Genomic DNA, 12,959 nt, shown 5'->3' on the forward strand with positions numbered 1-12,959 from the left:
CAGTACAATCAGTGACTGCACATCCCATCCCATGGCCTATACTCACCCAGCTCCTCATACCCAGCACCATCTTCGCTACACACAGTCCTGTGGACAATCTGTCGCAATCCTCATTGGCCCCAGCAAAACCCAGGGTGCAATTCTGCCTTCTCCCTGCTTGTCCATGACACACTCTGGAGCCAGGAGCAGAGGAGGAGGTGGGGATGCTCAGCTGGGGTAAGTAGGAAGGCAGGACTTTGCTCGCCTTCAGTCCCTGTGAGCTGTGGTGAGACCAGGGGCAAAGCCCTCGCTGGGTGGGTGGGCAGAAGCTGCAAGCTCTTCATAGGCAAGTTGGAGCCTTCAGTACAGACTGGGTCCCACCTCCAGGTGACTCCTTCTCTCCCAGACACCACCCTTGGGAAGTTCTACCGAGCTGGGCACTAGAGGGAGGTGTTCCCTTGCCTGTTCAGGACATTTTAAAACAAATTCATGTCTTGAAATAGCACTGCTTTGGCTGAACAAACACTGGTCCTCCAGCATCCTTCCACTTTTGATTAAAAAAATGGAGATCTCCGAGGATCTGTGGTGAGAGGATGATTGTGACCATGCCCTGTGCTGCAGGCTCCAGTTGTGTTGCGTGTTGCTAATATGCTCTCTGAATCTGCCATATCACGAGTGAAATAACATCCTTCATACTGAAATGAGAGACTCATCAGCTCTAAAAGTCTCCACCTAAAATTAACAGATGTTCTGCAGATGGTACCCTGTTTCCTCTGATCTCCTGGAAGCAGCTCCATGCCTTGATCACCTGTTCATGTTCATGGTAACCCCTTTAGTGAGGCTCTGATTGCTGAGCAGCAACTGAAAGTCCACAGGACTGTAAAGAATGAGAAAAGCAGGAACTCCATCCCTTGCTTTTATTTTAGTGAAGATCTAATTGCACAGAAAATAACAGAGAAAATTTCCCCAAAGAGAATAAGGCATTTCTGAAAGAGTGTGAACATTGGGAAATGCCCTGCGAGCTAAGCTGAACATGATATAAACATGGGAAAGAAGTCAATGAATATGGGTACAAGGAGAATAATTTAGTTTCTTGGGAATGTGGGCACTGATGGTCTTGTTGGGTTGTTTTAACAAATGGCAATATGAATGGTTAAATCTGTATCCCAGGGGTGCCTCCCCCCATTCATTCATTGGAGATGGAGCACACACTTAGTTGGCCAGCAGACATTTTGCTTCCTTGGCTTCTGATGGTGTCCTGGGGCCTGTCCAAAGCCAGCTCAGATCTCAGATACAAGCCATCAACCATGCATTCTGAAAAGGTGGGTGGAGCTGATAAATGTCTGGAAGGCCTCAGGTAGGAATGTCTACGGTGTTTGTACAGCACATGGTGTTTGATTTAGGAGTGGCTCCTGAACTGCAGAGTCACCAGCCCAGCTGCAATTCCTGAGCAGATCTAAATCAAACTGCTGATGGTTTTGCTTTACAGTAAAATTTTCACAAATTGTGCAGGCTGGCCACAGGTCACCAGAGCAACCCAGCAATTTTCAGGAATCGTAGAATATCCTAAGTTTGAAGGGACCCACAAGAATCAATGAGTCCAACTTGTGATCCTACACAGAACAACCCAAAAAATCACTCCATGTGCCTGAGAGCATTGTCCAAACACTTCTTGAACTCAGACAGGATTGGTGCCATGACCACTTCCCTGGGGAGCCTGTTCCAGCGCTCAACCACCCTCTGGGTGAAAAACCTTCTCCTAATATCCAACCTGCTATCCAAGCCACAACTTCTCTGGGCAGCCTGTGCTGGTGCCTCATTACCCTCTGAGTAAATGTACGTACCAGCGCAGAGATGTTCCAGCTCATTGTTATCTACAGATTTATAAGATTATGTTATGCACAATTTATAGAATTTTACAAACTTGGTAACTTAAATCATATCTTTCATGAAAAGGGGGCAAAAAATTCAACAGTGGGTAATTTGTAAAGCAGGACTGAAAAATGTCATCTTAAAGCAAGTCATCTGGTTGGTGGGATTAAAGGGTAAAAGTCAGATTTTTCACATACATAGTGACTTCTAGTCAAAATACTTTACAGACTTCCAGGCCGTTCTTTGTCCCATAATGTGCCAGAAAAAGTAGCCAAGTTATAAAAAAGGAGCAAAAGAGCAGGGGGACCGGACCAGCATGTTCATCACACTGAAGGACAAGCCATGGTTGGTCTAGCAGTAGAAAAGAGTTGTGGACATCAGCTAACAAATATTCTTTCACTGAAGTGCTAAGGATCTCTGTAGTAGCATTGAAGGTTTGGCCTCAAATGCCATTAGCCACCCTTGATTCTGATTTGGGGAAACCTTTCAGATGAGCTTTTGAACAAAGTAAACTAATTTCCTGCTCTTTACCCTTCCCTACTGAAAAGCTTGAGTGAGGAGAGAGGTGAGGGTCCACCTGTCTATCCAGTTCTGTAGCTGCAGAAGGAAAGGTTATGACCTCCAGCATCAAAGATGTGATGGACGTGAACTCTGTCAGGATATTTTCTGAAGCACCTAAATTAACCAGCCCGAAGAATAGAATTTACAGGAATCAAAGGCCCAGAACATGTGGATCTTCCAGTTCTCCCTCTTTTCCAATAAGCCAATTGATTCCAATTGATTTTTTAAAATTTATTACAAGTCACAAAACCTGGGCTCCCAAGCAGACCTCATTAGTGAATCCAGTACTATCACTTCTGCTGGTCTGGCAAAGGGAAAATTCAAACCTTTCTATTCAAAGCAGCCAAGATACCTCAGACATAGGTTATTACTGGGGATTCCTTAGGATTTGGGTTTGATGACAGGTTCACCTAAATGCACAAAACATTGAAAAGAGTCTGAGTCCAGCTTTGCTGGAGCCCTTGGTGAGGACAGACTTTATTCTCAAGGTGAGTGAATCAATGCAAATTCTAACTCTTTTTTCTCCCTGCCTCAACCTCCTGCTCACCTTAATGCTGTCTTCTGGGAGGATACAGACCCAGCAAAATCCCAGGAGAACTCAAAACAACAAAGCTGGTGTCCATGAGCACGATGAAGATTTCGTGCCAATTATTTCCTTGTATATCACACTGTTGATTTTCATGATTAATATCTCCCCCTGGAAGATTTTTAGGAAGCACTGTATTTGTCTGAGATTTTCCCTTTTGTTGCTCGTACCAAGAAGCAGCTTGAAATGAAAGACAGTGAGGCAAGGTTGGTAGAGGAGGTAACACCTTTTATTAGACCAACAGAAACTGAAAAAAAAAATGGAAAAAAACCCAAGCAAGGTGAAACAGAATCTGACATACCTAAGAAGCAGCCCTGAGAATGGCTCATGTGCCCTAACGCCTGGATGGTTTTATCCATCTGTGTCAGCTGATCTAATAAAAGATGTTGTCTCTCATTACAAACATTAAGTTACATCTATACCACCATAATGAAGTAAAGACACAGAAGTGATGAGTGGCCTGAAGACAAACTTGAAAGCACCAGTGCCCTTGGAAACACCTAGAATAAAACAAAGGAGATTCTGAAGGGCTGTGGTCTAGTTCTGGAGAGGTTATTTAGGCTCACTGATTTGATACTCTGCATTTAATAAATTAACAAAGACATAGATTCATCATAGAATCACAGTTTGGGTTGGGTTGGGAAGGAACCTTAAAGATCATCTAGTTCCAAACCCCCCTGCCATGGGCAGGAACACCTTCCACTAGACCAGGTTGCTCAAAGCCCCATCCAATCTGGCCTTGAACACTTCCAGGAATGGGGCAACCACAGCTTCTCCTGGCAACCTGGCCCAGTATCTCATCACCCTCACAGTAAAGAATTTCTTTTTACATCTGATCTAAATCACTCCTCTTTTAGTTTAAAACTGCTCCTCCTTGTCCTGTCACTTTCTGCCCAAGTAAAAAGTCATTCTCCCTCTTTTTTATATGCCCCCCTTTAAGCTTTTACAAGCCCATTTGCAGTACATCCTTGTGAGTGTTTTGATGTTGTAACAAATAGTTTCATTATCACTAAATCTATGGTGCTGTTCACATTCTATATTTGGTGGATATAGGATATTAGAAAACACTGTCATGCAAAGATAATAATCAAATATTTATGACCAGTTGAAAAGAATAGTTCAGGCTCAAGCAGAGATTTCAGTTTGGTTTTATTTATCTTGCCCAAATTACTCAGTGCCCAGTGACTGTATGGGTGAGAAAGAAAATGCCACCACCTTGGACAGGTTGTAGACACCCTGATCTGTCGTCAATGGGAATGACAAATGGGATCAATGAAATGGTTTGGGATAAACTGTGCCTTAAAATAGCAGCTCATGGAGGATAAAAAGCTGCAAAAATGTTTACTGGGAAATGCCAGGTTTGAGACAATCAGTTGTCGAGGCAGAGGCAGACACACAGGCACACATTGCGGGGCTCCTTGTTTGGAATGGATTGTTTGGCACTTAGTCACCACACCGATAGCATTGCAGGAGGTGTGTGCTGGCAGCCAGCCCAAGTCCACCCTGCACCTTGCTGGCTGCCAGAAAACTAATGAGCAAATACTTCCGCTTTCAAGCTGTTCCCTCCCCTCTGCCTACACCTGCAACTAGTACCAGGGCTGTGGCCAGAGCTAACTGGAGCCTGCGGGGCAGCAGCTGGGTTGGGAGCGTGGAAAAGCTGACCCAACAAAGACCAAGTGAAAGAGGCTTGGAGCACAGCTGGGAGACACCCTGCGTGTAGGGCAGGACCCTAGCACTGAGCAGCAGGTTTTCCCAAACAGCTGAGCCTTCAGCTCCTGGGGAAGATGAGTATTTCGTCAGAGCACAAGCCCCTTGGGAAGCAGGTCACCGGCAGCTTGCATACGGTGAGTAAGGTACAGGCTTAAGGGCACAATCTCCTCACGAGGGATCAAAGCACCCTCTTTGGGCTACATTTGAGTGTTTTTTTCCCCCACCTGTTATCCTGAAGACACCAGGATTTGCCAGATGGATGACTAAGAAGATCCTAGTTAAACAGCTGTGTCTGACTCTGGCATCTTCGCACTTGTTTGCTTACAGAAGGGCCAAGTCCCTCACAGGTATACAAGGTCTGGCAACAGCAAATAACCAGATTGGTTCTTCTTCTCCTTAAACAAGAAGTGGAGTTCAATTAATAGGAACTTTAATTGGTCAGATCCCTAAATAAAGGCCTGCTGTGGGTTTGGGGGGGTTTTCAACAATTCTTAGGAGTCTCTAATGATGCAAAAGCTGTCCTGTGTTGTTAACATGCAGAATCATCAGGTGGGAGCAGTAGTTTTTCTACCTATTAAGAGAATTAGTGGCAATCTCAGACAAGCAGAATATTACTAGTCAGCAATCACTGATGAGATGATTTCTTTTTCCTCTCCTCTGCCCTCAGTCTGTTGCTAACCAGTTTGTCTTCTCTGCTATAGTTGTACAGTCTCTCCTCCAGACCTCTCTGCCTTTAAAAACCCAACCTTCTTGTGTTGAGCTTTTCAGGTGTAGGCTATAAAACGTTCCCCAGGGAGGTAACTGTTTTACAGATTAATAAACTGGGCACAAATAGGGGAATGACTTTCCTAAGAGTCACCTTACTGGCTGGTTACAGAACTGGAAATCAGCTGGTGCCATCTCTTCCAGCCTGCTGGGAACCAGTTTGGTGCCAGGCCAAAACCATTAATTGAGATATATGAACATAAAGTTAGTCGGGCTACTGTATTAATGAAGAACATGTTTTCCATTTGTATTAGTGACAAACAGCATGAAAAAACCAACCTGCCACCTGAAAAAGGAGCAAAGGCTCAAAAGCATGAGACCCTTCTGTCAAATGATCCCTGCTGGGGAGAGCTGTTAGTATCACTTGGACTAATGGCAAATCTCCTAATGACAGACTTTACTACAGAAACAGCTTTGGGCTGTGTTCTTCAGCGCATGGTAATCACAAGATAGTCTCAGACAGAATAATATTAGTCATTGACCCCCAGGTAAATGATTGCCCTTGAGACGAAGCCACCAAACTAGTCCAAAGCAATATTCCTGCTGGGTTTTTGGCCTGAATCTTCTATTGCTTCCCTGGGTTGCTTAGGCTGTGAGCAAATTTCTGCTAAATCTCAGAGTTTGCTGCTGTTCAAAGGGAAGGTTTCTCCCTGCACCAGGTTATCTGTTCCTAGTTCCTTCCCTTTGTCAGCTCTGTTACTTGCTAAATCGTCTGTGAGCCAACCCAGCTCACTAAGATGAAAGAGAAGCAGAGCTGGCACGAGATGAGCAACAGAAGCACATAGGTAGGTACAAGGACAGAAACAGAAGAGGGCAGCAGGAGCCCCCCCTTCTCTTGGTATGAGCTGTGAGATGAGCTTACGTCACCCCATGGGTTTGTACCTGTGGGATCCAGCTAAGCACTTAAGTACACACTTCACTTGAGGCATGTGACTAGCAGCACTGAGGCAGATCCTTGCATGATCGGATCCAAGAAAGCGCAGGTGAGCTCCTGGAAAATAGGGTTGTTTATTGACTCACGCCTTCCCAATGGCAGGTGTGGCCCTGGCCAGGCTTGTGACTTGCATTACAGCAGTGACGGTGGGGGGGGAAAGAGCTGCCTTCTTTCTTCCCTCTTCTTTTCATCTGCTGAGAATTACGTAAAATGACCAAGTGCAAAGGGAGGCTATTAAAATTCTTCACCACTGAACTGTCAGGAAGGTCAGACTAGACACTAAGCCCAGCTTTCCAGGCCTTCAGACCTCCTCCAATTCAGAAAATGGTGTTAATGCACAGGGAGAAAAAAAATCCAAACAAATCCACAAACTTTACATTCTTCCCTCTTAAATCCATGTCAGTTTCATGAATTATTTCCTTTACTTCCTCTAGCTAAAGCTATCATACATTTTTTAGGTGCTTTGCTAAACAGCTTCTTTCTAGCACCTCTGACGTGCTGGATTTTTTTCAGTGTTTGTAACTTTAGTTTTTAGTCTTTGTAGCTTTAGTTCCTCCTTCGAAGAGAAAAGAACAGCTTAGGTGGTAAGAATGAAGTGGCACAACTTTGGGTTCCATCCCTGTCCCTCTGCACATGGGGAGGATGAGGGCTCACATATTGCTCTTGCTGTAAGGACAATGGCCCACAGGGACAATGCTTGTGTGGGACTTAGGAGATTAGTGTTGAATCCTGTAGTCACTCGCAGCTTTCCTGGGCAGGGTACTTCTTTTCCCTCTTCCCCCTTGGGAAAACAACACTTTCCTACATCCCAAGACGTGGCAAAGACTTAGCCATTTAGAAACGTTCAAGTTTCTGCTGCTCTGGTTGCAAGGGCTGTATAAGCATCCTGCATCTGCTTTTAATAATACATGTGGTGGATACTCCCATCTGATCCCCAAGAGATGGGAGCTCATACCACTTTTCACACAATCATTCCAACTCCCATGCTGATGGCCTCAGACTAGTAATGCACATGCTTTTTGTCCCCTTGTGATACTTGCAGTTGTCACCAATCGTGGAGTTAAATGTTGGTGGGGAGATGTACACGACAACGCTGAGCACCTTAAAGAAACACCCTGGATCCAAGCTGGCAGAGATGTTCACCGGCCAGCCCAAACTCAGGACTGACTCTGAAGGGAGGTTCTTCATTGACAGGCCAGGCACCTACTTCAAATACATCCTGGAGTACCTGCGCAGTAACCAAGTGCCCACCCAATGCATCCAGGATGTCTACAAGGAGGCATTGTTCTATGACATAGAACCTCTAATCAAGCAGCTAGAGGACTCCCCACAGATCTTTGGGGAGCTTGTGGCAAGGAAGCAGTTTCTGGCTCGTGTGCCCAACTACAGTGAGAACATTGAGCTGATGATCCGCATCGCGAGGGCGGAAGCGGTTGCATCCCGCCGGTCCAGCGTCATCGTATGTGTGGTCAGAACTGAGGAGGACGCGTCCAGGTGTCAGGATGCCCTGAACAGTTTGGACATGGATAAAAAATCTGTGGTGAAATTTGGCCCCTGGAAGGCTGCGCCAAGTATTTCTGATCTGCTGGACTGCATTCAAATGGATGTTGAAGCCAAAGGGTATAAAGTATCCTTTCAGCCCCACATTGCTGAAAAAGGTTTTCGCTTCAAATCACATGACTTCTTCTACAAGTTCCTGTTCACCTGGTGGTAGCAAAATGCCATCATTGGTGGGGAATGGAAGGAAGCAATTATTAAAACAAATTGGCCTGGGCCATAGAGACTAAGCCATAGACTACCAGAGAGACAGGAAGAAATGCATGGGTCAATGAAAGGATCTCCTTTGGCTGTTTGCCAAATTAAATTAAGCACTTAAGAGTTACTATTTTCTTGGGCTTTAGGGGATAGCTTTCTAGGGGATTTAAAAAGTACCAGGAAAAGGAAGAATTTTACTCTTTCAGTGTTGCTGACTATTCGTTAGATTCAGAGAGATGTATCTGTGAATCGAACCAACCTCACTCAACCTGAGAGAAATGAATAATCCCAAATGTGTCTCATGGATATGTAGAGTTGGTCTCTTGGTGCAAATGAGAACAGGTCACACATGTGAAAATCCTAATGGAAATAGTGACATCAACACATGCTCAAATTAAATTTGGCTTCTTAATGAGAAGGCAAAAGCTCTTCTTCTCCCTGCTTTCCACACCAGAACTTGGGTTAAAAAGAAGGATTCAGTGTCTATGATCTCTTCTTATTCCTTCAGTAGACAGCCTGCTCTCTAGTTGATGTATTTATTACCATTATTTATTATTTATTCTGAAGGAAAGATAGAGAACCTCAGTTCCAGGATCAACAAAAGGCAAAAATACCATCACTTATGTGAGGAGTCTATAATCTAAGGACATGCACTCATCTCTCAGGCCACCCAATTTTAATTTTTTCCTATGACATTCATTATTATTATTATTATTATACTATTTCTAAATATATATGCTTCTGGAAGAATTGGGAAAATCCACCCTGATTCAATGGGAAGGAAGTGTTACTGAAGCAGTAGCCTGAAAATTCTCTTTTTTTACAGAACACAAGCTGGGTCCTAAATTGTGTTTTAAAAATCTTAGTATTTGAAAGTTTATTTTTATACTGGATATGTCTTGGTTTTAATCACTCTGAAAATCATAATGGCTAATTTGATGCTGACTGTATTTCCTTTACTTCTTAGAAGATGGATTTCTTCCAGTTAAGGACAATAATCATAGAATCATAGGATGGTCCCTGAGATGTCAAATAAATAACTTTTAAAAGCTTTTTGAGTGATGCAGAAGTTCTTTATTTGCTTTTATTTATTTTATTTACTAACAGGTTCTAAAGTCCTGAAATTTTTTCTTTATGGCAATGGATTTGAATCATTCCTAATTAAGCTGAGTTTCGGATGTGCCCATCCTAGCACAGATTCCTTGACAGTGAGTCATGCCACTGACTGCACGGCAGTTCTGCTGTATGTGTGAGGAGGCTCTCTGAGACCTCTCACATTCCTAACCTTGGTAAGAACAGACACAGTCAGTGTCTGAGATGACAAAAAACATTAGAAAATTGGATCTTTTGATCCTAACCAAGTGGTTAGAAGAAGAGAGATTGAGGGGGCCTCCCAGATCTTTAAAGAGATCTGTTACACTTGTACATACCAAAGGTCAGAAAACTGGCTGAAGTCACAACACAGGAGATGAAAATTATATATTTGGAGGAAACCTTCTGATTATAGGGTAGCTAAAGTATCAAACCAACCAACATCCTAAGTCTACAGGACTGCTGCCATGAGAAACTTTAATTTGCACATACTCAAACCCTATGTTCAGTTTTGGGTCTTTCTTGATAAGACAGACATTGAGGTGCTGGATTGGGCTCAGAAAAGGGCAACGGAGCTGAGGAAGGGCTGGAGCACAAATCTGGTGAGGTCTGGATGAGGGAGCTGGAGATGCTTAGTCTGGAGACAAGGAGGCTCAGGGGGGACTTTCTCCTTCTCTACAAGTCCCTGAAAGGAGGTTGTGGCCAGGTGGGGGTTGATCTGTTCTCCCAAGTGACAAGTGACAGCAAAAGAGGAAATTACCTCAAGTTGTGCCAGGAAGAATCAGGAAAAATGTATTCACTGAAAGGGTGGTTAGGCATTGGAACAGGCTGCCCAGGGAAATGGGAGTCACCATCCCTGGAAGTGTTCAGAATATGTGCGGATGTGGCACTTGGGGAAATGGTTTACTGGTAGGCTTGACAGTGCTGCATTAATGGTTGGACTTGATTACTTTAGAGGTCTTTTCCAACCTTAATGATTCTATGATTCTAATAGCTTCATCAAGGATGGTCTAATAAAACAGCATAGGCTTGAAGAGACATCAAAGGATCATCTGGTAGAGCCTCTGCTGGGAAAGGGAGCCTGAATGAGATTGTTGAGCACCCTGTCCTGTCATATAGCAAAAACTCCCAGTGATATGGACTCCACCATGTCCCTGGGGAGGTTCTTCCACTGAATGATGGTTTTCACTGTATAAAAAATATTTCTTATATCGAGAAGAAAATTCTCTTGGTGCAACTTGCCCCTGTGGCCCCTTGTCTCATCTACACTGCTCCTCGTGAAGAGAGAGATGCCATACATCTTTGTGGGTGCCCTTTAAGTACAGGGAACACTACGCTGAGGTCCCCCTGGGGAGAAGAGGCACAGCTCCTTCAATCTTCCCTCTAAGGCAGTTTCTCCAGACCTGTGATTGCCTCCCTGGCCCTCCTTTGGACCCATCAAACAAGAGGATGAAAGGAGACAGTTTTAAGCTGCACCAGGATAGGTTTAGGTTGGATATTGGAGGAATTTCCTCACAGAAAGGGTGATTAACCATTGGAAAGGACTGCCCAGGGAGGTAGTGGAGTCACTGACCCCGGCGGTGTTTAAGGAAAGATTGGACATGGCACTTAGTGTCATGGTCTAGTTGACAAGGTGGTGTTCAGTCATAGGTCTTTTCAAACCTAATTGATTCAGCCCTTTCCCAAATCCTCTTGTCCCAAGGACGTGACCGAACTGTGGCCATCTCTGGCTACCTCTGGTGACACGGGTGTCACAGACACAGCTGCTGCCAGTGTCTCCTGTCATCTAACTAGACACATGTCTGTCGGGCGGCTCCTCAGTGCCAGGGCCTCCTTCCCCTCTCCTCCAAGGAGACATGTTTGAAGGCACACACACTTCCATGTGTGTCTAATGCAACATCAAGTCACGTCACTGACATATATATATTTTATACTTTTATTTATATTGTTATATGGTCCTTATATGGTCTAAAATCCAGTACTAGCGAAAACAGTGGGTATTCTGGAGGAAAGCTGCGCGGGGCCGACGCCCCGGGCAGCGGCGCTGACTGCGCTGGCCGGACCGCGGGCGCCATGTCCGCCCCGCGTTCCCAAGGCAACAGGAGGCTGCTTGACCATAGAGCGCAGCCTCCGGCCGGAAAGAGAGGGCGCGCCTCGCGGCCCGCTCTGTGGTTCCTCTTCCGGGTCGCTGTCCGGCGCCATGGCGGCGCACCTGAAGAAGCGGGTGTACGAGGAGTTCACCAAGGTGGTCCAGGTGGGTCTGGACGGGCCGGGCCGGCCCCGAGCTCTGCCGTGCGGCGGGAGGTGCCGGCGGGTGATGCGGAGCTGCGGGGGAACCCTCCGGCTCAGCCCGGGACCAGGCCTGGGAGCGCCGCCCGCCCGCTGTGCCTCGTAGGGGGGTGTCCCGAGTGGGGCTGGGGAGGAGCGGGGCGAGGCGGCTCCGAGTTTAGGGAGGCTAGAGCTGCCTGGAGGGGAGGGGGCTGCGGGAGGGGGACGGTGCTCCCTTTAGAAGCGAACTGGGGAGGGGCGCGACTGCTGCGGGAGAGACGCGGCTCCCCCCAGCCTGGGCCTGGGGAAGGAAGGAACTACAGCGAGTTCCTGGGCTGCTCCAGGCCGGTGGGCAGAGGATAAATTGTGTTTGCCTTGGGTTGGTTGTCTGGTGTTGGAAGCAGAAGGGTTTGTCCCAGGCTGGGGTGGGGAGAGGCCATGTGTCCAGGGGATGGGGGTACCCGGACAGGACAGGAGCAGCCGCAGGGGTCTGAGCAGAGGTCTGAGGTTCCTTCCTGAGACAGATGAGGGAGAGACCAGTGACTGCCATGGGACATAGGAGCTTCCTCAGGCTTCCCCGTGTTCAGTCTGGGCAGGAGTGGGTCAGGATTTGCTGTTTCTGAGCCATGTCCCTGTGTGCACAGCAGCAGCACGAGGACCTATCCACCAAGAAGCTGCGTCTGACCAAGCCCAGCAAATCGGCAGCTCTCCATGTTGACCTGTGCAAAGCCACCTCGCCTGCAGATGCCCTGCAGTACCTGCTCCAGTTTGCCAGGAAGCCCGTGGAAGTGGAGAGCGTGGAAGGGGTTGTCAGGATCCTGCTGGAACATTATTACAAGGTGGTGAAACTGGGAGCCAAGCATGCTTGCTTCTTCTGGTCTTGTCTTGGTGTGGGATGTGGAACACGGAGTCTCAGGCTCCCCTATTGCTGACTGAGTTACCAGCTGGGCTGTTGGGTGCTCTGTGTGAGGAGACTGAGCAACTGCAGCCCCTTATCCAAGTGATTTCTGATCACTTAGTTGCTTTTCTGATGGTTTCAGGAGCCTGTGACAAGGATGTGGCAATGTTATCCCTGACCATGGCCTGTGTGGTTAGTTGTAACTTGACAAAGGACAGAAGACATGTCAAGTTTTCCAGGGAGCCTGGCTGTCCAGAGCTGTTTCAGCTTTATCTGAATCCTTCCTGACTGATGTTTCTTTCCCATGCTCCTAATTCCCTCTAGCTAAAAACATTTTAGTTATTGCTTCTGCTGTGAAAAGGGGCACTTTTAGAATCATAGAATCATGGAATGGCTTGGGTTAAAAGGGCCTTAAAGATCATCCAGTTCCAATCCCCTGCCATGGGCAGGGACACCTTCCACTAGACCAGGTTGCTCAGAGCCTCATCCAACCTGGCCTTGAACACTTCCAGGGATGGGGCATTCACAGCTTCTCCTGG

General features: G+C 46.4%; 2 protein-coding genes across 3 annotated transcripts; both read left to right on the top strand.

Annotated features, from left to right (window-relative positions):
• The first annotated feature begins 4,782 nt into the window (after nt 1-4,782).
• On the top strand, nt 4,783-8,286 carry LOC113998407 (BTB/POZ domain-containing protein KCTD14). 2 transcript variants are annotated; one of them, XM_027741108.2, is made up of 2 exons: nt 4,783-4,842; nt 7,450-8,286. In XM_027741108.2, the coding sequence occupies exons 1-2, from the start codon at nt 4,783-4,785 to the stop codon at nt 8,119-8,121; spliced, it is 732 nt and encodes a 243-aa protein (XP_027596909.1). In that variant the 3' UTR covers nt 8,122-8,286. The 2 variants fall into 2 exon arrangements, with proteins under 2 accessions (XP_027596909.1, XP_039235957.1); XM_039380023.1 differs by having other exon boundaries at nt 4,783-4,851; nt 7,450-8,121.
• A 3,164-nt stretch (nt 8,287-11,450) lies between these two features.
• Nucleotides 11,451-12,361, top strand: LOC120323009 (integrator complex subunit 4-like; the record flags this gene model as incomplete). Its single annotated transcript, XM_039380021.1, has 2 exons — nt 11,451-11,508; nt 12,167-12,361. Coding segments are annotated over exons 1-2 (249 nt in total), but the record flags the coding sequence as incomplete, so codon positions are not given.
• Between the last annotated feature and the right edge of the window lie 598 nt (nt 12,362-12,959).

Source organism: Pipra filicauda, unplaced genomic scaffold, assembly GCF_003945595.2.
Source record: "Pipra filicauda isolate LSUMZ 115617 unplaced genomic scaffold, ASM394559v2 scaffold183_size1465899_pilon, whole genome shotgun sequence".
In the NCBI taxonomy this organism is placed as follows: domain Eukaryota; kingdom Metazoa; phylum Chordata; class Aves; order Passeriformes; family Pipridae; genus Pipra; species Pipra filicauda.

Bases quoted from the DNA above. Each gene is read 5' to 3' on its own strand.
- LOC113998407 (XM_039380023.1), top strand. From the start codon at position 4,783: ATGAGTATTTCGTCAGAGCACAAGCCCCTTGGGAAGCAGGTCACCGGC. The intron at 4,852-7,449 runs GTACAGGCTTAA...TGATACTTGCAG, and splicing joins GCTTGCATACGGTGAGTAAG to TTGTCACCAATCGTGGAGTT.